General features: G+C 41.9%; 1 protein-coding gene across 6 annotated transcripts in view; it reads right to left on the bottom strand.

Annotated features, from left to right (window-relative positions):
• Positions 1 to 2,333: 2,333 nt before the first annotated feature.
• The window catches only part of APP (amyloid beta precursor protein), a 259,277-nt gene continuing 237,272 nt past the window's right edge, over positions 2,334 to 24,338 (bottom strand). For 3 of the 6 annotated variants that reach the window (XM_031458271.2, XM_031458292.2, XM_010977390.3), the window contains 4 exons: positions 20,744 to 20,797; positions 14,016 to 14,116; positions 11,123 to 11,269; positions 2,334 to 3,302 (listed from right to left, as the gene is read on the bottom strand). In XM_031458271.2, the coding sequence (XP_031314131.1) occupies positions 3,201 to 3,302; positions 11,123 to 11,269; positions 14,016 to 14,116; positions 20,744 to 20,797 (404 nt within the window). In that variant the 3' untranslated portion in view covers positions 2,334 to 3,200. The remainder of the gene's footprint in view (positions 3,303 to 11,122; positions 11,270 to 14,015; positions 14,117 to 20,743; positions 20,798 to 24,338) is intronic. The other 3 variants (XM_031458279.2, XM_031458305.2, XM_031458262.2) reach the window with 1 other exon arrangement.

Raw genomic sequence — 24,338 nt, forward strand, 5'->3', positions numbered from 1 at the left:
CTCAGGCATAGAAAACAAACTTATGGTTACCAGGGAGGAGAGAGGGGAGGGATAAATTGGGAGTTTGGGATTTGCAGATACTATTATAATAAAATAGATAAACAACAAGGTCCTCTGTACAGCACAGGGAACTATATTCAATATCTTATAGTATCCTGTAATGAAAAAGAACATGAAAAGGAATATACATATATGTATAACTGAATCACTGTGCTGTACACAGAAATGAACACAACATTGTAAACCGACTGTACTTCAATTAAGAAAAAAAAATTATACTGGGATGCCATTCCTCACCCACGAGGTTGGCCAGGCCAAATTCTCTCAAAATCTCGTTTAACTTTGGTCTGGGTACTATTACTATAATTCTATTTGGTAATTCTTAAATTTTGTGTTCATTATTTATTGATCAATCCCTGGACTATCTGGAGAATTCTTTCATCATACCTTAATTTTAGAATACGATTATAAAGCATTATTCTTTCCCCCCATAATTATATATATGTATATATAATTTACATATATATGTGTCTGTGTTTAATTTTTTTCATTAGTTCTGAAATGATCAAAGCTAAAACTTGCAGCTCCTGGCCTTAAAGGCTGGCCTGGGAGTAACATCCTGTATGTGTGAGAAGGTTTGGTTTCATTTCATTAGTCATTTCATTACTTATATGAAGGCTTATTTCCCCCATTAGTTACCTCTCTTTGGGTGAAAGCAAACGGAACTGTTGCTTATACACGTAAACTGTCACGTTTCGCATCTTCCTAGAGCAGTCATGTCTAATTGCCCTTAACAGGGCAAGGGAGACAAGCATTTTGTTCTCTTGAAAATAACACATCCAGATGAGTTTTATTGAGTCTGTGCATACTGCACAGTGACCTGAAGAAATGATTTTGATGAATTTTCTGTGCTTTGTGTTTTAGTTTGAAAGTTGTGATCTAAGGCTAAAAGGTGCTGGTCGGTTCTCCTGTTCACCTGTTACCTAGCACAGGACAGCAGAAACACCAGGGTCAGGGGGTTCTTAGATCTTTGGAATGCCCAGGCTTCTCTAGCTAAAAATCATGTACACATAACACTGTTTTGGAATACAGAGCAAAGGTTCTCAAATGGGGATGATTTTGCCCCCTCTAAGGGACATCAGGCAATGTCTCGATGTCTTTATCGTAACTGGGGAGTACTATTGGCATGAAAAGGGTGGAGACCAGGGATGCTGTGGGACACCTTACAATGCTCGGGACAGCCCGTCAAACAAGGAACTACTCCTACAAAACAGCAACAGGGTTGAGAAACCCTGCTTATTGATGACTGTCCACTGATCATAATTTTTATTCCTCTGGAACTTCTCTCTTTGTACTTATCTGGGACTGTTAGACAGTCTGTATGTCTGTGTCCCCCCAAACTTCACATGTTGAAATCCTAAGGCCCAATGTAATGGCACTAGGAGGTGGGGCCGTTGGGTGATGAGCAGTCATGAGGGTGGAGGCCTCAGACACGGGATTAGTGCAGTCCTCAGTGAGGTGCCGGAGAGGTCCCCGGCCCCTTCCACCACGTGAGGGTACCAGGAGAAGAGGGCCCCCACCTGACTGTGCCAGCACCCCGATCTCAGACTTCCAGCCTCCAAAACTGTGAGAAGTAAATGTCTGTTGTTTATCAGCCACTCAGTCTGAGACATTTTATTACCGTAACCAGAATGGACAAAGACAGGGTCAAACTTGAGGACCAAGATACGGCCGCCAAATAGTTTGGATGGAGTGAAAACTGAATTAGGTCTATGAAGCACTCTACTTGCACTGGGAGGTGACTGTTGGCCCCAATTTCATCCCCAACTTGTAAGTGAGACACCATATAGGTGTGGGTGTTCAACATTAGGTACGTTAAAGGTTCTCACTCATCTTCGATGACTCAATGATCAGAAGGTTGTTACCATGGAATCATGCACACCAGCACAATGGCGCTCCTCCAACAATGCCTTTATTTACATGAAAACACCATTTTATACAAAGGGAAGTCAAATCTTGAAGGGTTTGTCCAGGCTTGTCTTCCCCATTCCCTGATTTTGTCCCTTCCACTTTCATCCTTTTTTGGTATCATAAATAAAGAGTTTTATTGCTCTCTTTTTCTCTTTTCCCCCCTTACTGGAGGCACTGGGGGTTGAACCCAGGACCTCATGCATGCCAGGCACATGCTCTACCACTGAGCTATATCCAGCACATAAAGTGTTTTTTAGACTGAAACTGGAAAAGAAACTGGGTCTGCCTCTGTTTCCCCACCCTAAATTGCACTGAATATTTCATGTCTGTAACCATCTTTCAAAGAACACTCTTGCCCAGCGTCATTTTATTTAATTTATTTATGGAATACAGTGTAGAAAGCTATCATGGTCATAAGCAATGATTCTGTACAGTCATCCTGAAGAAAGTTTTTTTGGGGAGAATTCTTGGTTAATTTGAGACCAGCAGAGCACTCCCCCCACCCCCCGCCCGTAAAAGTGCTTACAATGAACAGGGAATTCTTTTCTTTATCAAAGATCCGAAGATACATGGACAAAAAAAAGTTTCAATTCTCAATGCCTAATGTGTGCACATAAAACAGGCACAAAGAAATAAACGTGTATCCTCATAATTCCTATATCACAAATATAGCGGAAGCAGCAATTTGTACAGTAAAATGCAATCGTGGAAAAAAAAATCCTCTAACTCATTTGGAATACATAAAAATGTTTAACTTTAAAATGCATAGTGATCAAGAAAAGAATACTTAGGCAAGAGAAGCAGCTAAAGTCCCACGTTCACATGAAGCATCCCCCATGGAGTCTTAAAGCATATTTCAAAGTAGGACTGAATTGGGTCACAAACCACAAGAATAATATACAACTGGCTAAGGGCTTACGTGATAAATAATCAGGAGGGAATCTATTCATGCACTAGTTTGATACAGCTAAACTCTTTACAGGACACAAAACCCATTAATAATGTAGTGTAGAGACCAAAATGTAAAGAGAGAGAATACATTACTGATTTGTATATTAATTCAAGTTCAGGCATCTACTTGTGTTACAGCACAGCTGTCGAAAGGCGATAATGAGTAAATAATAAAACAGAAGGGTTGCTTTCTTTCCACGTTATTCTGTAAATGAACACCGATGGGTAGTGAAGCAATGGTTTTGCTGTCCAACTTCAGAGGCTGCTGTGGCGGTGGTCTAGTTCTGCATCTGCTCGAAGAACTTGTAAGTCGGGTTTTCGTAGCCGTTCTGCTGCATCTTGGAGAGGTGGCGCTCCTCCGGGGTCACAGCGGCGTCGACCTGAAGAAGCAAGAACGAGGACATGTGAGTTTAAAAAAAAAGCAATCTTTTAGGAGTGATGCAATAAAAAGATAAGGTGCACTGTACTCTTCTTTTCCCAAGACTGCAGAACACCCACGATTTTCTCCTCTTTCTTCCCCACTCCGACGGCGAGCAGGACGCCTGTGCCCACCAGTTACGCAGATGCTCCATCCAGCCACCAGGTGGCGCCTAAAACCTGGCCGTGCTGGATGGGCAGGCCAAGGGCTCGTTGGTTGCTTCCCTAACTTAACAGTAACCGGGATACAGGTAGGGCAATACATATTTTCTTCTTCCCCTGTTGGCTCAAAAAAGGACAAAAGGCTCCCATGGAAGGCTGTTTTACTTGAATGTGTGGTGGTAAAATAGAAAAAAAAAAAAATCCCAGAGTATCATGGAGAGAGATTCAGCAGAGTGGAATGGGTGACACTCAAACCTGAACCACTGAGTGTTTTCCCATGCTTGCTTTAGTCTGTCCTCGTTTTCATTAAATATGCTAAAGAGACTCTTTTAATTAAAATAATGACATAACCATATCAAAGGGGTATTATTAAAAGATATAGAAAGAATATACTGTTCTAGATTACAGATTATCTTTTTTTTTAAACTGAGCACTAAGAGGTAAACTAGAAGTATGTCCAGCTAAAGGCTTGAACAGACCCCCTCTGCTGATACGGTGGCTCCTAGATCAGGCAGCAGTTGGAAACTTGTGTTCTCCCCCAGAGGGTCCTGCTAGGACCCAGCTTATCCCCCGGGAGGTGGGAAGTGGCTATTCAGGTTTCTAGTATGTTTGCTGTACCTCAGTCTACAGAAGAGTGGAAGTACTTGATTCTTTGCTGAGTAAATGAAAGCTTAGCTTTGTTATTGTAAGATTTCTCTTCTGTAAAACCACTGGAAGTAAAGAGAATCAACACAAATTTAATCAGAATGCAGCCACATCTTTTCCATAAAGCAGTTTAGATGTGCTGTCCAGAAGATGGTTTTTCCTTCAAATGGATGTCTTCTCTTCTGTACATGAGGAGATCGGGCTTCCTACATCATTTCTAGGAGAATACAGCAGGTCTGTTCCCCACTGCTGAGTGCTGCAAAGTGACGTTCAGTTCTTTAAGCAGCTTTCCCCACCAAACCCAACAATGCAAAAACACCAGAGAGCAGGTGTGTTGGTGCTAAGACACCAGGGCCAGGGATGGAGGGCAATTGATACACCAGGACTAGATCACACTGGCTAATAATTTAAACTGAAAGACTGGTGCAGTCACTATGGAAAACAGTCTGGAGGTTCCTCAATAAACTAAAAATAGAGTTACCATAGGACCCAGAAATTCCACTCCTGAGTATGTGTCCAAAGGAAACAAAAATCACTGTCTTGAAAAGACACCTGCACTGCCATGTTCAGTTCAACCTTACGTTCAAGGGCCAAGGCATGGAGGCAGCCTAAGTGCCCATCAAGAGATGAATGGATAAAGGAAATGCGATACACACAGACACATACACACACTGGAATGTTATTCAGCCATAAAAAGAAGAAAATTCTGCCATTTGTGACAACACATGGATGAACCTTGAGGGCACTGTGCTAAGTAAAATAAGTCAGATGTAGAAAAAGACAAATACTGTAGGATTTCACTTATATGTGGAATCTAAACAAACCAAACTCACAGACACAGAGAGCAGAGTGGTGGTTGCAGGGTTGGTGAAATGGGTGAAGGGGGTCAAAAGATACAAACTTCCAGCTATAATACAAGTAAGTCCTGGCATGGATGTCATGTACAGCAGGGTGACTATAGTTAGCAATACTGTATTGTATACTTAAACATTGTTAAGAGAATGAATCTTAAAAGTTCTCTTAACGAGAAAAAAACTAAGAATGTGCAATTATCTCAAGTGATGAATGTTAACTAAATTTATCATGGTGATCATTTTGCAACATATCAAATCATCATGTTGCCAACTTAAAACAAATACAATGTTACCTGTCAGTTATACCTCAATGAAACTAGAATTATCTGGTTCCCCTAGGGTCACTTTGTATGACTCCACCTCATGGACTGATTGACTCCTTTGAATCTGGGCGTGGATTGGAATGACCACCTTGGCTAATTACAAAGCAGCTGAAATAGGAAGATGTAAAATTCCCTCACGCTGCCTGCTATGTGCCGATTCAATTTTTTTTAGGGGGGGAGTGGGGTGTAATTAGGTTTATATTTATTTATTAATGGAGGTGCTGGGGATTGAACCCAGGACCTTGTGTATGCTAGGCATGCACTATACCACTGAGCTCTACCCCCCCTTCAATGCCCTGATTCTTAAGTCCCCATCCACCATCTGGTCAGAGCTGCCCGCGTTCTCCTGCAGCAAGTCCTCAGGTTATTCCAATGACACGCCTGAGCCTTTCCCCATAGAACAAAGCCACCAGCAAGCTCTTGCCAAGAGTTGGTCCTCAGAGGACACAGCACAAAGGGATGCTCAGCACCGCTGTCCCTGGGGGAATAGTCACAGATGTCTCCCCATCCCTTCCTCTTCCTTTGATCCACTCTGTTGTCAACAAATGAGGTCACCTTGCTTTAACTGGCAGTTGTGTCATCAGCCAGGCACTGATAAGTTAAAATGCCACCATTAACGACTGGCGCCGATAACGAGAAATTTCATTCCCTCTCCAAATTTGCTTTTGAGAAGCAGCCTGTGGGCAGCCATCTGGCATTCAAACTTGGGCATCTTTCATTCTGTGCCACCTCTTCACTGAGATTTCAAAGAATGTACAGCTTAAAAACAAAACAAAACACCCAAAGGGCTGGTCCCTCTGGTCCTAACACAGCCTGGAGTAGAACTTTCGACCCCTCTTTGGCTAATGCCCTCTTCCTACCCCTTTCTCCCTAAACTTGACTCTTCAGAACCATTCATTCTTTCACTACATCCAGAGGAACTTACAGCTCAACCAGTAGACTGCAGAGATAAAATTCTACTTGGGTCTTTCAGTTTTTAGCTCCCCCATCATGTCGTCTCTAGCGTGGGTACTTCAGGCTTGCAGCAGGGCCACTGAACACCGCATTTCAATTCTACGATGTATGGTAACCAGCAGGGTGTGTGCTGATGAATGTCCCTTTATACGTGGCCCTGAGTTAGGCTCCACAACTGAATCCCAGCCCCTAAGATTTTCCAATCCAGGTCCTTTAAGTGGACAAAGAATGGAGAATAAGATAAACTAAATATGCAAAACAAGCTGAGAGTGCAAGAACATCAAAAACACCAGTGACACGGGACGGAAAGTACTGACAGAGGGACCAGCAGTGAAGTTGTCCAGCCACCCCCCCACCCCTCCCAGTAAGCGCACGGTGTTGGTTCTCTCCTCTGCTGTACACGTGTGCATTTCCTCAATTATATTTCCATCTCTTTATAAATAGTTCAGTTATATGTATTGCCTACCACCAAGTAAGTCTTCAGGCAAGCTCTGGAACTCCTTGGACCTTTCAGTTTCTCCTCCTGCTGTGCCTCCACTAAAAGCTGACTTTTTGCGAGGAAGAAAGGACCCATAAGGACATATGTTCATAATGCCACCCGTCTTGACAGCATCTTCATTAGAAAGAGTCCTCTGCCCTATCTCCATGAAAAGCTAAACAAGCAACTCTCTTCTTATTTGGATCATAAATGAGATGACTGGGGTGGGGTGGGGTGGGTGGGAGACCCCTGGTGTTCCAGCTCTCATATCTGTGAAAGAAAAATTTTTAATATCCTTCAATGAAGAGAATTTGTGCCCTCCCCTTCTTATGAAGGGTGATGTCTCCAGCTGGAAGGAGGTGTGGAAAGAGCTCCAATATATATTTTCAAATAGTGTCAACTGACATCAGTGTAGGAAAGGCCTGACTGCTACTGAACAGAACCTGGGGTCAGTGGGCTGTGCAGAACCGTATTCCCGCAGGAGCAGAGGTGGGGAATTCAGTGGCGGTGGGACCCTCAGCCGGCAGAGATGGGCACATGCGGGAAACAGTTACAAAGGGCCCTCGTGTCACTGATTCAGGCACAAATAAAGCCGCGTTGTCTTCTTGGGAAGCCGTGGCTGATGACATACAGAGAGAATCTCTGGCCTTGTAACTAAGCATAGCATTACATCCATAGGTATTGCTTATTTCTTAAAAATAAAAACTAGCAACTGCTCATTCCCAGCTGGTAACAGTTCTCTCAATAACAGTCCTGGCTTGCTTTCACTTCCACATCTCTGTGATCTTCTGCAGGAATCTTCCCCTCTAAGAAGGACAGACTTCCTGGAGACCAAAGCTTTGGTCGTAAGTTCTCCTTCATGCACTGATAGTGTGAAGTATGACTGTATTCTGTCCTGAAGACTCGGGCCAGTCCCTCTGGAAATATCCACTTACTCATTTTTGTTCTTAGTGAAATAAACTGACTCATGAATGAAGCGGGTTCACCAGAGTTGGAAAGAAACTTACTTCCACATCCATGAATGTGAGAGCCTGCTGAGACAAGCAGGGATGTGTGTGGGAGGGGCCCCTGCACTCAGCACGGACTCTGAGAGGAAGGGTGTTAAAACCCTGCGACACCCTACATCCTCCAGGCCAGGTGACCCAGCCGAGGCTGGGCTGCAGCTCTTTGGGTCCGAGATGGACCACCCCAGTTAGACTATAACCTTCCTGAGGGCAGGGATGGTGACGGTAATCCTTCACAGATGAAGCTCTGTCTCAACACAGCTCAACGCGGAGCTTGACAAAGCTTTACCTACTGACTGGAGAGAGAGGAAGGCCTCTCCCGGGAGAAAGGGATGGCTTCCAGGTTAAAGTAACATCCTTACTTTGAGGAAGAAGGAAGTGAGAGGAAATAAAGAAAAGAGACACAGAAGTTGGTGGGGCAGCCACTCTGCAGGTCCCGAGTTGTTCTCAAGTAGCTAACAAAATAAATCAAAAACTGCACCTCCTGGGAGTGATGGAAATGTGAGCTATCTTGTTTGTGGTGGCGGTTTCATGGGTGTACACATCTATCAAAATGCACCAAAGTGTACGTCTGAAATATGTGTAGCTTTCTGTACAGGAACCACACCACAATGACGGTGTAAAAAAAAAAAGAGAGAGAGAGAGATAGACTGACAGCTGCCCTCCCTACAATTTTGCTCCTTCCAGGATGCCTTCTGGCTTAAAAATCAGTTTATTTATTCATTTTTTTTTCAGAATGTGTGTTAAAGCGTCAACTTCTCTAATATTCCAGAACCAAGGGGACTTTTCTGGTTAACTAACCAAAAGAAACACTGAACCTAGGCAGCTGCAAGGAGGCTTAAAAGGCAAGTTATCTTGGAGACCAGAGGTACCGTTTCCTACTCCCTAAGGTTTGCTCAGAAAACTGAAGGGACAGAGCGCTAACCCTGCACATCAGTGATTCTCAAAACTGACTGCTTGTCTGAATCTGCTGTGAAGATTTTCTACACTCAGCTTTCCAGCCTCCTATTCAGAAATTCTGTTTCCCGGGTGTGGGGTAGGAACTAGGGATGTGGTCCTTTTCAATCAGTTCCTGGTAAGTCTTAGGCACCGACCCGGCGGAGAGCCCCCGAGGTGCCTTGCTATATGGCCCAGCTTCCCTGGGCTCTGTCATGGGCTGAGCTGTGTCCCCTCCAAATTCCTCTGCTGAAGTCCCAATCTGTGTACCTCACAGTACGATAGTGTTTGGAGAAAGGGTCTTTAAAGAGGTCATTAAGGTTAGATGAGGTCATCAGGGTAGACCCTAATCCAGTTAATTCTGGGGTCCTTACAAGAAGAGGAGATTAGGATGCAAATCTGTGCAGAGGTAAGACGATGTGAAGGCAGGGAAGCCAAGGAGAATGGCGGCCTCAGAAGAAACCAAACTGACCGACACCTTGGTCTCAGACTTCAGAATTGGGAGGAAATGAATTTCTGTGGTTGAAGCCACCCAGTCTGTGTTACGGCAGCCCCAGCAAAACAGCACTAGCTCTTGGTCCTTTGGCACCAAAATCAGGCACTTTGATAAAAAAGCAGCTGCCTCCTGGGTAGATTCACTAGTTCAAGGCAATGACAACACACGATTATATTAAAGAACCTGAAACAGGCTTCTATTCTGAATTATTCTGAAAACAATTTTATTTGCCCAAACACGGCATCCAAATGAAAAAAAAATGTTTTGAGTAGAAATGAGATGAATGATAACAGTAGTAATAATACACCTTATATTGCTTGAAAGGACAGAAGCTCAGAAATACAATTACGAAAGCAAATACCCCACACTCGCTGACGTCACCGCTCATTTACATGCTAGCCCTCCAGCCTGCCAGTCGTCTTCTTTCACATCTTGCCACCTGTTTCCCGGCTTCATTCCTGTCACTGCTCTAAAGCTCAGCCTCACCAGGACGGACATGGGAAATAAGACTCAAAACCAATTTCCACCAGCAGCTCCTGCAATCAAGCAGCCTGGAAGTTCTAAGTGCGGAACTAAATCAGGTTTCTGGCTTTGCCACAAATTTAATTTATTTAAACTGTTCCTGTCCTTCTATAACCAACAACGGTTTGAAGCACATTTCCTTGGGGCTAGTGAGACGTTTAACTCCCTGGAAACATCTGAACTTTTCTCTGATGGAAAAAAGCAATGGACAGGAGGTGGGGGAATCTGAACTCTGACCCCCAGTGCTACTGAATTTGACATGCACACTTCTTCTGTCTGGGTCTGTTTTCTCCTCTACAAAATGAGAAGAGCAATTAATTGATCACTGAGCTCTCAAACTTCTAGACCCCTTAAGATGTGTTAATTCACTTCCTCTAACAGTCCCCTGGAAACTACATATACTGTGAGGATCCCCACGACCAACGCTTCATTTTAAATGCGTGTAAGGATCTTATTTGCACATTTAATTTTATTTTTAAATATTTTGCATCGTGGGTTTCAGGGGTCCCACTGAATCTTGCTGCTTGCTCTGTTCTGTTGGTGTAACTCACTCCCTCTGCTGTACACACTCCTGTTTCTCACTGGCTGGGCCGCAGGGAGAAAGTCTCAAGGAAGTGTGATCGTCACTCTGCGGGTCTTCCCTCCACCCGCGGTGCCACTGCGCTCACAACTTGGAACTAAGGTATTTCAGGTGGAAGTGCAGGGTAACAGGTTAAACATCTTTTTAAAAAACGAAAGTACAGTTGACTTACAATGTTGTGTTAGTTTCTGGTGTACTGCGTAGTGACTCAGTTTTTATATATATATATATATAGTATATTTTTCATTCTAGGTTATTACAAGCTATTGAATACAGTTCCCTGTGCTTTTAACATCTTGAATAACCTTGCATGTTTGGCTCAGCCCTTTGGCACAATGTGATTTTCTGTGAAACTCTTTACTGAAAATTGTTTATTATTACCCGGCTGGAGCTAGAAGTCAGATTATTTAAGATGAAAAAAAAAAAAGTCCAGGAATAAATGTGTTTAAATTTTTTTTTTAAAAGCAGCCTTCCACTTCCTTTTCCATTTGTAACTTCTGCTGTTGTTTTTTCTTTTAAATGTTTGATGGTGATCACAGTATCTTTAAGTCAGGCGTTATTATTAGTATTATTTTGATATTTCAGTACGAATTATAAGAAGTTAAGACAGCAGCTTATATCTCCAGTGCCTTAATCAGAGTTATTTATAAGTCGGAATGAATAAAAAAAACCCAAAGCTAAGAAAACAGCTGCAATTTGAGCACCATGCAGGAACACAGATTGTTTTTTTAAAAGAAAAAATATTTGTATGTGATTAGTCTAACACCAAGCAAGATTTCCTTCGTAGTCTTTAATTCCCACTTGCAAACATGCAGCCATATTTCCTTACCTCCACCACACCATGATGGATGGACGTGTACTGTTTCTTCTTCAGCATCACCAAGGTGATGACGATCACTGTTGCTATGACAACACCGCCCACCATGAGTCCAATGATTGCACCTTTGTTTGAACCCACATCTTCTGCAAAGAACACCTTGAAAAGGAATCAAGAAAAAGAACTGTAATTGCTGGAGATCTCTGACTGAGGTATGTGAAAAGTTTCAGTATATTCAGTATAGATTTTACACCATATGTTTGAGTTGTTGGTCGCTCAATTATCTGGTGTGTACTTGAAAAAAAACCCCACATTCTACTCACTAAGAATGACATTTGTAGTCTATAGAATGATGCACAATACGTGGCTTCTGTGGAATATGTGGCTTCCCCAGTTCTAGAAAGTCTATTTTCCCCCCTCGTATCTCTAGAAAGGCAAAACAGAAACCTGCAGGAACCTGAAACCCTTTAACAGGTGTGACATTTGGTAAGAGGGGGACCACAGCTCTCAGGTCTAACAAAAACTGGAAAGGAATGGATCATGACTATGAAAGGAGGTCGCAGCAGGTTTCAAAGGAGACCTGACACATGACAGCTATGCTTTTCAAGCCTGCAGATGCCCTCCTTTCCTTAGAGGGATATTTTTAATACACAGTAGCAAGCATCCTGAAACAAAGAGTTAAAATTAAACAGAAGAAAAAAGGCATCTTGTTACCTACTTTCAGCCACATGAATTCAGCAGGACACTAATTAACCTTGAGAAGCATAATGCTTAAAAGGCACTTCTTTCAAAGAGAAGAAGTTAGGAGGCAACAAGATAAGAATTTTAATAGCCACACATTAACACATGCTTTTCTACAACCTTGTTTCTAGAAACCCAACTCAAAATGTTGTTGTATCCCACTGTTTATTTGGGTTAAACATGAAAAGAATTTGGAGAACACTGTAAAGAAGAAATTTATTCAGTGATAAATTTATTGCAGTATGTTCCTTCATACTGTTTATGAAAGCAAGTCATTATTTTTCAACTTAATAGTTGAATGGAATTATAAAGGTGCACTGCAACTTTTATCATCTTGTTATGTAAGGAGATGATCTTATACCGGATCATCTGGCCTAACTACTACTGAACATAGACCACATCTGTTTGTATAAATGAATACAAATAGCTCTCTAAATAATTCTTTTAATATAATCTCAAGATAGTAAAATGACAGACTAACATTGCTAAAACTAACATCCTAGCAATCTGAAAAGGCAAGATGAAATACAGCAAATGAAACACATTTCTAAAAGAGTTTTTACCGATGGTATCTGCCACAAAATTAGAAACTGTTCATAATTACTCCCCATTCTAAACAAATATGCTAGCTCAACTGCATTTATAAAAAGCAAATTATTAATCAGCTAATGACACAAGTACGAGGTAGTCAGAAATGAAGGCAAGCCTGGGCATCTTCCTCTGACTTTAAGAAAATACTGTAATTTTGTAATATTCATCGCACTAATTATAGTACATTATCTTATCAGCTTGTTCAGTAGAGGGAGCGGATTCTCTTAATTGCTGCCGCTGCCATCAGTCACTGTCGCGTTAGAGGAGTCAGTGGAATTGCGGAGATGGGGCTTTTATGACACAGGCACCAGAAAATGCAAAGCCACACGTTAATCTTGGGCTCTCTGCTCCCCCAGCTCCCAGTTCTTCAGCAGATGCCCCAGGTTTTTTTTTTTTTTTTTTTTTTTTTTATTCCTCTTTGGCATCAACCAGATCAAGAGGGCCCTTGATTCTGTAATAACTGACACTGGATTAACTTGCCAGTGAAAACCATGCTTCAAAAAGCTCAACGTGCATTTACAAAAAAGATTATCGGGGGCTAAAATGCAAATCTGAATCTCAAGTCCATTTTGGATTTGCCTCAATTGTTTGGAGTGAAAAGAGGCATACACTAGGCTTTCCAGGAATCTCTTTTGGAGTTTACCACTTGGATTTATAAATTTTAATTATGAATATTGGAAAAATAGTTTCCTCCGGAAAAAGGAGTTCACACACATAAAAACAAAGCAGTTGCCCGGGAGAGTCCTTCTCAAGTATTACTGCTTTCAGAATTCTGTTATCATTTTTGTTCACTACTCCATGTGCCAATAAAATTGTCTTCTTTATTGATTTAAGCCACTTACCCTAACATAATGCAGGATTGCTTTATCTGAAGGTTTAGGTAAAGGATTTTATGTAACTACTGGAGCTACCTTTAAGGAGATGGGTGCGTTTTGATTTACTCCCATTCTAATATTTGGGGGGAGAAAGGGCGATTGTTTCTGAAAAGGAAGCTGCTGTCTTTCTTGCCCAAGCCTTCTGCTGAACAGCACTGCTGGGAACATCTTGCAGTGTAGCTCACCTACTGCCTTCCACCCACCTCCAGAGAGTCCCAAACATCCCACCCTTGTGGGGGGAATTTAAAAGGCAGGGAGGGGACGGGAGGGAGGGGCGAGGGAGAGGTGAGGAAGCCCAGGGGGAAGGTTACAAATGTGAATTTAACCAAAGGGCCATAAAAGCTGTTTTGTGAACCCAAGCAGTGTTAGCACCTGTTTATTAGAGATTTTGATTCCTTCACACAAACCTATTATAAACCTGATTGCCTAGAAAAACAGACTGGAAGTTAATTAAAATGGCTGCTAGAATACAAATTAATTCCACTTTAAACCCTGCGTGGGCTTCGCTGCTTTCTAGACACAAAGAACTCCTATATAAAGAACCTGTTTTTGTATTTTCTTCATGTTGGCGTGATGATCCTATAGGCCAGGGTTTTACTTTTGTTTCAATCTTTTCCTTAACTGGACTTCTGACCCAGGAGGAGCCAGAGTCACTTTGCAAGATGGAGTGGCAGGAAGAGGTGGAATATGTCACGTACCAGTTTTTGGTGATGAACTTCATATCCTGAATCGTGTCGGAACTCTGCATCCATCTTCACCTCAGAGATCTCTTCCGTCTTGATATTTGTCAACCCTGAACCTGCATTATACCATAAGCATTACATTGTAATTAAAATATGCAGGACAGTCAATCTGTTTTCTCCATAGACAATACCGCTACAGCACAAAGCCTACCAGAAACTTCCTTCCAGGACTGAAGTTAGAGAAAAATAGATTAATGACTTTCTCCAAGAAAAATGACACCCTGTATTTAAATCCTTAACCACTACTTATTTTAAACTAAAAGGAATTAAAGATTAGAGAAATCTGAACTCCAGGCTTCTATTGCCTTTAAACACATGCTAAATTTTTTTTTTTTAATGGGAAAACACAGAGATTAAATGCTAGCTGGGAGGCTGGCAAGGATCTGTTCCTAGAATATGCTGGCTTGGTTTAGGGGCTTATTGTTCAGCCTATTTAATGTCTTTTTCCATGTGCTCTCCTGCCATCAGAAAAAAAATAATAAAAGGCTTTAAAAGTGAGCATTAATTACCTGGCAGAACAAAACTGCTACTTTGGGACTCTGTTCCAACTGCAGATAAATTATGTTTGTGCATCTAGGCAGTGAAGCACCGTAAAAATCATATCATTTATTTAGTTAAGTGATCTGGTTATAGATACAGAATCCGCGGAATTAAGTACGTAATTTTTGAAAGTGCTTCTGTGGCACCCACAGAATTTCTAACTCACTGACTCTTCTTTCCCCATAAATTGTTACAGGATTCTTACACTAAGTGTTACAATGAATTTCATTTTTCAGATACTCATTTGAAGCTTAAAAACAAAACACAAAGTACTTTATAGAACAAAAAGTGGAAGTACAAGGTATAGATGTCTGTTTTCATGCAGCAGCACTTAAATATCAAAAGTCAGAGCTTTAGGATGAGAAAGGCCTTTAACGTCTCTCTTCTCTGGTGTTCCCACCCAGGGGCAAACTCTCAGCTCCTGCCTGAACAAAGAAGAATGTATCATTTTGCCTCCATCATGGACAGCTTGGTCTACTAGAACGGCTTTTCTTACATTAAGCCCAAATCAGTTTCCCCATTAACTTCCACTCTTCGACTGTTCAGCACAGAGAAGGCCTAAATGTCCCTTCTGCACTCCACTCTTGAACAGATCAGGCACCAATGCTCCTGCTGACTCTCCTCCTACTCAGGCTGCATGTTACCAAGCTCCTTCAGCTCCCACGGGACCTCATTCCTTGCTTTTGGTTTAGTCACTTTTACATACTTGTCTACCAGGTGCTGTGAAACTTGCCACACATCTTGCCGATGAAAAGCAGTGTCCACAGCGTACGACGTGCTAGTTGTATATCACAGCCAATACAAAGAGAAAAGAGGATGATTTCACAAGACCCAGGGAACCCATGCTGGTTGTGACAGATCACTGATTCCTTGGCCAATTGCTCAAAAAGCTTCCATTTAATAACCTATCTGAAAATGGACCCAAGATCAATGTCAATCTCCACCTGGCTTGTGGCTTGTGAAGCTGTCTTCTCTCCATTACTTGTCAGAAATACGTTGTTTTTTTCCTTTTCCTATCTTCCCAGCTCTGCATGGTTCCACAAAGATGGCAGAGAATGGTTCTACGATTTCACCCTGAAGTTCTCTTAGCCCAGGGTCGTAAAGACTTCGACTTGGACAAAGTGTGGTAGTTTTAAAATATATCCACAAATTTGTATATACTCCTCCCTTCAAGAGGGGGGACTTTATTCCCTTTCCTTGGGTGTAGACTGGATGTAGTGAGTTGCTTCTAGTCTACAGGTACATGGCACAAGTGATGGTGTATGACTGCTGGGGCTGGGTCATAGAAGGCAGCTTCATTCTTAGTCTCTTGGATCCCTTGGTTGGGAGAAAGCCAGCAGCCATGTTGTGAGGACACTCAAGCATTCCTATGAAAAGGTTCACGTGGTGAGGAACTGAGGTCTCCGGCCAACAGCCGTGTGACTGAGCCATCTTGGAAAGAGTCACCAGCCCACGCCAAACTTCAAGCCCTTGGATGACTGCAGCTCTAGCAGATGTCTTGACTGCAACCTCCTGAGAGACCCTGAGCTTGAAGCATCCAGCTAAACCGTGCTTGAAATCCTTAGCATTACAGCAACTATAAGAAACTAAAAGCTTGTTGCTTTAAGTTGCTGATTTATGGGGTTATTTATTACATAGGAATAGAGAACACACACAAGGGACTAGTGCTTTCTTTCCTCATCTTGATCTACCTTGGGCTTTAATTTCCTTTAAAGATCATTCTCTTTAACATACACATGAAAGACAGAAACGCAATCAAAATGGGACAGTTTTCCCTTCTCTCTTCTCTTTTAACTGGTCCTCTCATTGACTGTCCCCTGATCTCCCTAACCCCACCCCAAGAGCTGCAGGGTTCTCTAGTCTTATTATTTTCTGCCTTTAAAATTATTAGCATTTTCTCCTAAGTGTCATCTCATTCTGACCTCTAATCATCCTGACACAGATTTTTACTGGGCTGTGACACTAACAGTCTTCCATTTCTCGTCAGTTATATATTTTTATCTTTCTACAAGCCCCTTTAAATCTGCGATCCTTATAGAACCAAAGTGATTTCTTTACACCTCACCTCTTTTTCTGTCATCAGGATCTAACAATGCAATAGTTGAAATTGTATTTCTGAGATTTTAGGAAAACTCTACTGAATAGTCTTTCCTTTTAGATTTGTGGGACCAAATCATTACATTAAAAAAAAAAAAAGTAAAGAATGAGCTCTCCACTCAAAATTTTAAAAACCCACACTATTTCTGAAAGGATACCAAGGGTATTTTTGACGGTCAAAAAAAAAGTCAAATTCATGTAGCAAGTCAGAACAACAGATAATTACAGCTCAATTGTCCGCAAGATTCTCGGCAAAAAGAGCTCTTGCTGGTTCATTTTTGTACAGCACGTTCAGCCATTCACTGAAAAGACTTTCTATATATTGAGCAAATCTCATTAAAGGGGGGAAGTTAATAAGCTTGCACCTGAGAAAACATCCCTGATAACAAGCTGATACTGCCTAGAATGAAATGTGATGAGAAGATTTAAGTAAACCTCCGGGACCTTTGTTTACAGTTTCACAAGATGCTTTTTCTGATTTGTGCCGATTCCATTCTAAGCTCTGGTGTGAGTCTCTTTGTTAAAATCACGATGAGTGAGGACAGCCTGCTATTCACTTGAAGAAGGGAAGCAGGTCCTTCAGGAAACCTTTCACAAAGCATCTGGTTTCCTTTATTAGGACTGGAGAGGGCTGGTTAAAGTACAGTGGAAAGAGTAAGCTTTCTACCCTGTGAAGAGCCTGCTAACATACAGACGCATCTCAGAGATACTGCGGGTTTAGTTCCAGACCACCCAGTAGAGTGACTATTGCAATAAAGTCATGCAAATTTTGGGGGTTCCCTTTCTGGATGCACATAAAAGTTATATTTGCACTATACTGTAGTCTAGTTTTTAAAAAGGAGCATATGGACCTGAATTAAAAATCGTTTACTGCTAAAAAATGCTAACCATCATCTAAGCCTTCAGTGGGTTGTAATCTTTTTGCAATAGTACATCAAAGATCACCGAGCACCATAATACAGCAGTAATAATACATAAGTGTGAAACCATGAGACAATCACCAAACTGTGACACAGAGACATGAGTAAGCAAATGCTCTTGGAAAAGTGGCACCGATAGACTTACTCGCCTCAGAGTTGCCACAAACCTTCAATTTGCAAAACTCGCAGCATCTGGGAAGTGCAATAAAACGAGGTATGCCTGTATTTTTCTTCCTTATTCTGGTCAAATGGTAACTGGTAACTTGTCCTTCAGAGTCTATTTCTCTCTGGGAATAAGCCTAGGGGAGCAGCTGTCATGGCCACCGTCCCCAGAAATCACCTATGATAGTGTGGTGTTCCCTTCTTAACACTAGAAGTTACCAAGCCCTGGTATTTCAGATATGAAAGTCAAGGAGAAGTCATCTTCCTCAGTTGTGATTATACAAAAGCCCTTTCTTTACTTGTTTCAGAGGGACAACAGTGATTATTCAAAAAACAATGCCATCAATTCAGTGACACGATTTGACAATTCTGGAAAGGGTTTCTAGGTTTGGAAAAACTAAAGACATAATTCAGTACATTAGACTCACGCAGGTGGTCTCATAAAAGTGTGATGACAAAGAATCAAAACTAACGCTAGAAAATTGGGGGGGAATTGGTCCAAATGCTCGAAAGACTCACTACAAGCACAAGAATACAGAGCACATGTATGTCTTAACACACATCCAGCAAATAGAGCTATTCATATACATAATTTAATCAGAATCTCCCTCACTTCCTACCTGAGCATTCTTTTCCATCTATGGCCCTTTTCTACTGGGGGGTTCCAAGCCTCACAATGGTGTAATAAAGCAAACTTGGCCCAGGCCATACTTTCTTCTGTATAGAATTGCTCCCCTCATCTTTGCCAATGGGGTGGACCTAGCACCTCTCAAAACCTGTCCTGAAGCTCACCCCCAGCAAATCCCTGACTGACACACACCTTGGTTACGGCCCCGTCTGCTCACGCCCCAAACAAACGCCACGAGGTGCTTTGCACTTTACGTCGCTTTGCTCTTTCCAGCCTTTCTGACTCCTTCTCATCTTTCTAATTATGCAAAGTGTGGCCCTTCTATTACACTTCAAACTCCTGAGAGTGGGGACCTTCTCACTTAGTTTCTTTCAACCCTCCAGAGCAGTTGCAGGGTCTTTGTGAAGTATCGAAATGAGATATTCCTATTGTTACAGCGAAGCTTTTAGAAGGGGTTCCTTCCCATCTATATATTACCTCTAACTGTTCTCTGGTTCTTCCCCTAAAAAGCCCTTTCTTTACTTGTTTCAAAGTGACTACAATGATTATTCAAAAAAAACAATGCCATCAGTTGAATGACATGATGTGACAATCCTGGAAAGGGTTTCTAAGTTTGGAAAATCGAATGATATAATTCAGCACATTGTAAGGAAAAGTCCTTATTGTGTTAAGATTTTTTTTTTTTTTAAAAAAGAACAAAAAACCCCCAAAAACAAAAAACCCCAACTTTGGTGGTGTTACCTCTTCCTGGGTATTTCAGGAGGAACATAATAGCCCAGTGTTCCCAATGTAGCAACTTAATAATAAAATTGGTTGAATGAGTGCTTCTAATGCACATTTTATGCTGGCAAACGAAAAGCATCTCTTCCTTTAAAAATAAAGTAGGAAGCACCATGAAATAAAGGCCCAAGCTGGTCTCGGCTGCAGTTAGAATGTAACTGACTTTCAGCCTTGGGCCCCACCCGTGGGCTGAGCAGGACAGGGACGTGCCAATTGCTGGTTCCCTGAAATTCACTTGTGTGACACTGGCAATAAGGAAGATGTTAGGAGAGCTAAGACTGTGTCTGACTTACTATCATTTAAACTCTTCTGAAAAGCCCTACAGAAAGAGACATAAAATCAAGGAGATCGGCTGTCAAGATGTGTCACTCCATTGTCCCTGCTGCCCTGTTAATTACAGCGTAGAGGCATGAAGACGCCACAAGGCAGACTCTGAATTTCTCGCCAGTGATTGTGGTTGGAGGCAGATGTAACATGAGCCTTTGCTGGCAGAGAGAAGGGCAGGGTCTGCTGGGCCCCGCTGCTGACTGTATCTGACCCAGGGAGCAAAGGTCGACCTCCACGTGGTAGCATCTCCAAATGAGGTTAGCTCCCTGTTCCTTGATTACTGCGCGGGGACATTACGACGATAAAGAGGAAAACAAACATGGGTAGGTTTGCACTGTTAAGAGTAAAATCTCCCCAGAACATACATATTTTTAATTCAGTAACTTTTCTCCTCTTTTTGATTCACTGAAAGCAACTATCAGTTGGGTGAGGTTGTGCACAGAGTCAAAACCAGGCATGTATATGCTTCTGCTGTGGTTTGACATTATTCTTAAAACTGAGTTTGAGAAATGGGATCAATACAGAACAAAGGTGAAAATGCATTTCTTCTTAATGCCTGGGAAACTACAAAAAAAGAAGCATCCGTCCATACCGGTGTGAATGGGAATTTTAAGTAGCATTAAAAAATAAAGGACTTCTTTGTAAAATTAGGCATGTACATCAGTTGTGTTTTAGCCACCCATCAAGAATAAATACATTCAACCCGTAAAAGATAAAATGTAAATAGTTCTGGGCTCTAGAGATACTCCAATTCTGATATTTTTAGGGAGTCATGTCTACTTGAGGAACTGACTGAAGTTTGAGCCCAGTTCAGTTAGAAACTGACCATCCAGACACCAAACAAGAAAGGCAGGATAAGGTGTGTTCACAGCAGTAACCAGGTCGCCACCAGACAGAGTCTGCATCTGTGCAGGTTTCCATTTTTGAGGCCAGACAGGCTCTATATAACCCTCTCCACTTGAAAAAAGAAAAAACTAAAAGTTGGACGGGCTCTCTTTTACTGTTTCCAAAGGAACGCTCGGAAAGAAAAAACAGATCACCTAATTAGGAACTTGGGAAATGAAGTGTAAGGAAAAGCAAAGGGGTCTTTAAAAAAAAAAGTGCGGTTTCCATGGCCATTTCAAATCCTACTTGTCTATAGTTGCGATTCAGAGAGGCTGGTCCTGAAGCAAGGGGCTGCGTCTGCGCAAGCGCGAGATGCGGAGGGGTGGAGGGCACCCGGGCTGTACCTGGTCGAGTGGTCAGTCCTCGGTCGGCAGCAGGGCGGGCGTCAACAGGCTCGACTGGGCACAGGAAGCAAGATACACGGAAAGCAAACAAGACAAATCGAGACGGTAAGTTGTGGCTCCTGAACACAGTGCAGGGAAAAGCATGTGCAATACACAAGTTATAAAAACGGAGCAGCTGGAAAAGAACCACAGTGAGTTAATCCCGAGCACCAAGGATGGGAGGGGTACCACTTCAAATGGCTTATCGCTACCGATGTGCCAGCCCTGCTCCTCAGTCTTCTAATGAAAGCACTCACCAGGATACGCGGCAACATCAAAGAAGAGGGGCTGGGGCGGGTGGGTTTCCTCTCAGCGAGTTTAGAGATAGTTTCTTGGCTTTTGATTAGAAGTGAAATACGTTATGCCCAGCCCAGTGGAAAATCTTAAAGATACTTCCCTTTACAACTGTCCAAGCTTATCTTATTTTACAGTTAATTAACTACAAAAGGACTCCGTTAAATCCCCAGGGGAAATGCAAATATGAATTTATCAGGAGAGGAGAGTTTCACCACATAATCTGCCATTTAGCGAATCAAATTTGTTCCTCTTTTGAGGGTAGAAGAGGTAAACCAGAAAGTTCTTCTCTCTCTATTTTTTAAAGGCTGGTTTCTGTTTCATAGATGACACACAGTTTACAGTTGAAATATGCAAGGTGTGACTATTTCCTTCCGCATCGGTCACCTTTCACAATTTTTCCTTGGTGAGTGTGCTGGGTCTGACCCAAAGAAAACACTGCGGGCAGCACAAGAATGCCCACCATTGTTTTCCATTATTTCCAAAGTGCTTCTGGTTCTCAGGAAATATTACCTTGAACTTACCCTGGTCTTTGAAGAAATAGGCAAGGGAGACACAGAAAGCTTTTAGGATTAATACATGGACAAGTGGCCCGTGAAGCCAGGAGGGAGGGAAAAAGCCCGGGGAAGGCCTGGGAAGGACAGAGGTGAGAAGGTAGGGAAAAGTGTGCAGAGGTGTCCGCAAGAAGAGAAGGGGCGCTGGATGGGATGGCATCTGGATCAGCAATTTCAGTAAGACCAGCCAGCTTACTGATGCACACAGCCCAGGCATTCCAAGATGGGATTATAAGTCCAAATCGATTTTGAATGACACACGCTGGCAGAACAGTGAGGGAGAACCAAGCGGCAGCAAGCCAAGTCTTCAAAATAGGAGAACACGATGTTGCTGAGAATACCAAGACATTTGGATGCATCAAAAGAGAAAAGTGGGCTGGTCCGTTATCATGCAGACTGGCAGCACGGTGGAGAAAGAAAGACCGAGGCATGTACTAAACCCAACATACATGATGGAAGCGACGTTGGGCAAATGACCATTTCTAAGGCTGTTTCTTCTTGGGTAAAACAGAAATAATAATGACTGTGTCTTATAATTGTAATGAGGAACAAACATTTTTTTAAACCTACTTCTGAAACTCTCAAATACTATACAACTGCATTTATTAAACATCCCACTTATGAAATATCCTAATGACTTATCTCTAAGGCTCTATTCCTGTATCAGATTAAGACATCCTTCCTTCAGCAACTCCCAAATACACCTGAACAGTAACTGCTTCTTTATATTCCATCTTTTCCCCCGTCCACAACAACACAGCGCGAGGGACTTTTTTACTCCTTGTAAAATGTGTTAACTGGAGGATTATTATACTTTTGGAGAACTTTCTGATGACAAAAGCCCCAAATGGTGCTTCAGTTGAAGGTAAGAATGGACCAAAGCCAAGTCACAGAGCAAAAAAGTAACTTTAAGTGGTGATCACCTTCAACAGTTAAGTCACTAGACACGGTCTCTGACTCACAGAGAAGCAGCTGAACCTGTGGTTTCAATGTAGGCTGAAGACTTGGTAGTCAGTCCCAGGGACGACTTTAAAGCCATCACCATCCACCACTAAAACTCTCAGCGAAAACTACATTCTTTCTGAGCCTCGGTTTTGTCACAGGGAAGCTGGGTTTTTCCAGGGCTTATTTGCACACATATGCCAAAGAACCTGACAAATGATAAAGCCCTCTTCCATCATTATTCAAGAGAATATTGAAAAGTATCAAATATGCCTAGGAAAAAGTCTGAAAGGTATGACCACAAAAAGCTATCATCAGTTTATTCTGGATCAGAAGATCATTCCTCTGAATTTCTCTGCCTCCTTGTTTCAAGGTGCATGTATTATTTGAAAACAGTAATAAAATCTTTTTTTATTTTTTAGGAAGATAAAGAATAACAGTTTTAGGGACTTAAACTTTAGTTTGCTTTAACAGAGTGAGGCTGATTTAGTAGGAATTAATATTCAAAAAATAAATAAACTTGTGTGTTCAGTGATCGGACATCCATACATTTTAAAAAAGATAATTACATCATCGCAAAAAAAAAAAAAAGAATATACATTGTCAAGATAAAGTAGTGCATTATTTCCCAAAACAAAATCAATACTTCCTAATTTTCAAATGGACCATTACTTGTTGAACTGGAAAGAAACTTGAATATAGTCTTCAAAACATGTTACTTTGGCTGTTTAGTAAATGGGAAATAAGAAACAGATCACCTTACAGAGGTAAAATAAAGCTTAAGCAGGAATGTGTTATTCCACTGCCTTCAGCAGCTCTGAATCAATGGTCCCTTATGAAAAGAAAGACAGAGAATGATGGAAACTCGAGGACTTTTGAGTTTGTTAGTTCTGGCATTCCCTGTGAGAGACCAAGTCTAAGCTAGATGCTGCCTAGCCTAAATTCCCCTCCCCACCATGCCTAAGTTAGTGATGGAGGAGTCGGCAGGAAACCGGTTTTACTGTAGATAAGAGAGGCCTGAAAAGGACTGCCTGGCAAGTCTGATGAAAGACATTAATCTCAGTTTCCCCATTTAAGTGATTTGTTCATTGCTGCTTTACAGCTAAGCGGGAATCTACCAGAGGGCAACTTCACGATGCAACCAAACACGTCCAGTCTTACAAGACCCGCTGCACCTCTTGAAAAATATTACAGCATTTTATGTATGTTTTACACATAGGGGAGCTGACTGTTGGCCACAACGAGTTTCTGGTGGCCACTGCATCCCATGTTGCCCTTCGGGCTGGCCTGCTCAGGCGATCAGGAAAATGCAGAACAAACAAAACGCTATCAACACAAAAGCTTTCAGTTGGACGATTTCACCACCCATGAGAACAACCGTTTTATAAACAACGGCTTCACTTGAGTTTAGCCATTTCAGTTTTGTGGATCAGAAAAACCACAGAATAAAAATGCCTGAAGGCAAATCGCAGCTGGCCAAAGAGCCTAAAAATACTGGAAAACTGTGTTCCTGATACGCTTATTTTTTCAGTGTAAATTAAAAGAATGTCTGGGTGTCTGATCCTCTCTGTGGATCTGACTGATTGTTCTTGAGAAAAACAACAAAGTTTTTGGTCGGCACTTGAAGCTCGGATGATAAGGGCTGCAGGAACAATGAGAGGAAATTCTTTGAGGATTTTAGATATTTTATTTTATTTTTTTGAGGTAATTGGGTTTATTTATTTATTTTGTAAGGGAGTCAATAGAGGATTGAACCCAGGACCTTA

This window comes from Camelus dromedarius, chromosome 2 (assembly GCF_036321535.1).
Source record: "Camelus dromedarius isolate mCamDro1 chromosome 2, mCamDro1.pat, whole genome shotgun sequence".
Classification (NCBI taxonomy): domain Eukaryota; kingdom Metazoa; phylum Chordata; class Mammalia; order Artiodactyla; family Camelidae; genus Camelus; species Camelus dromedarius.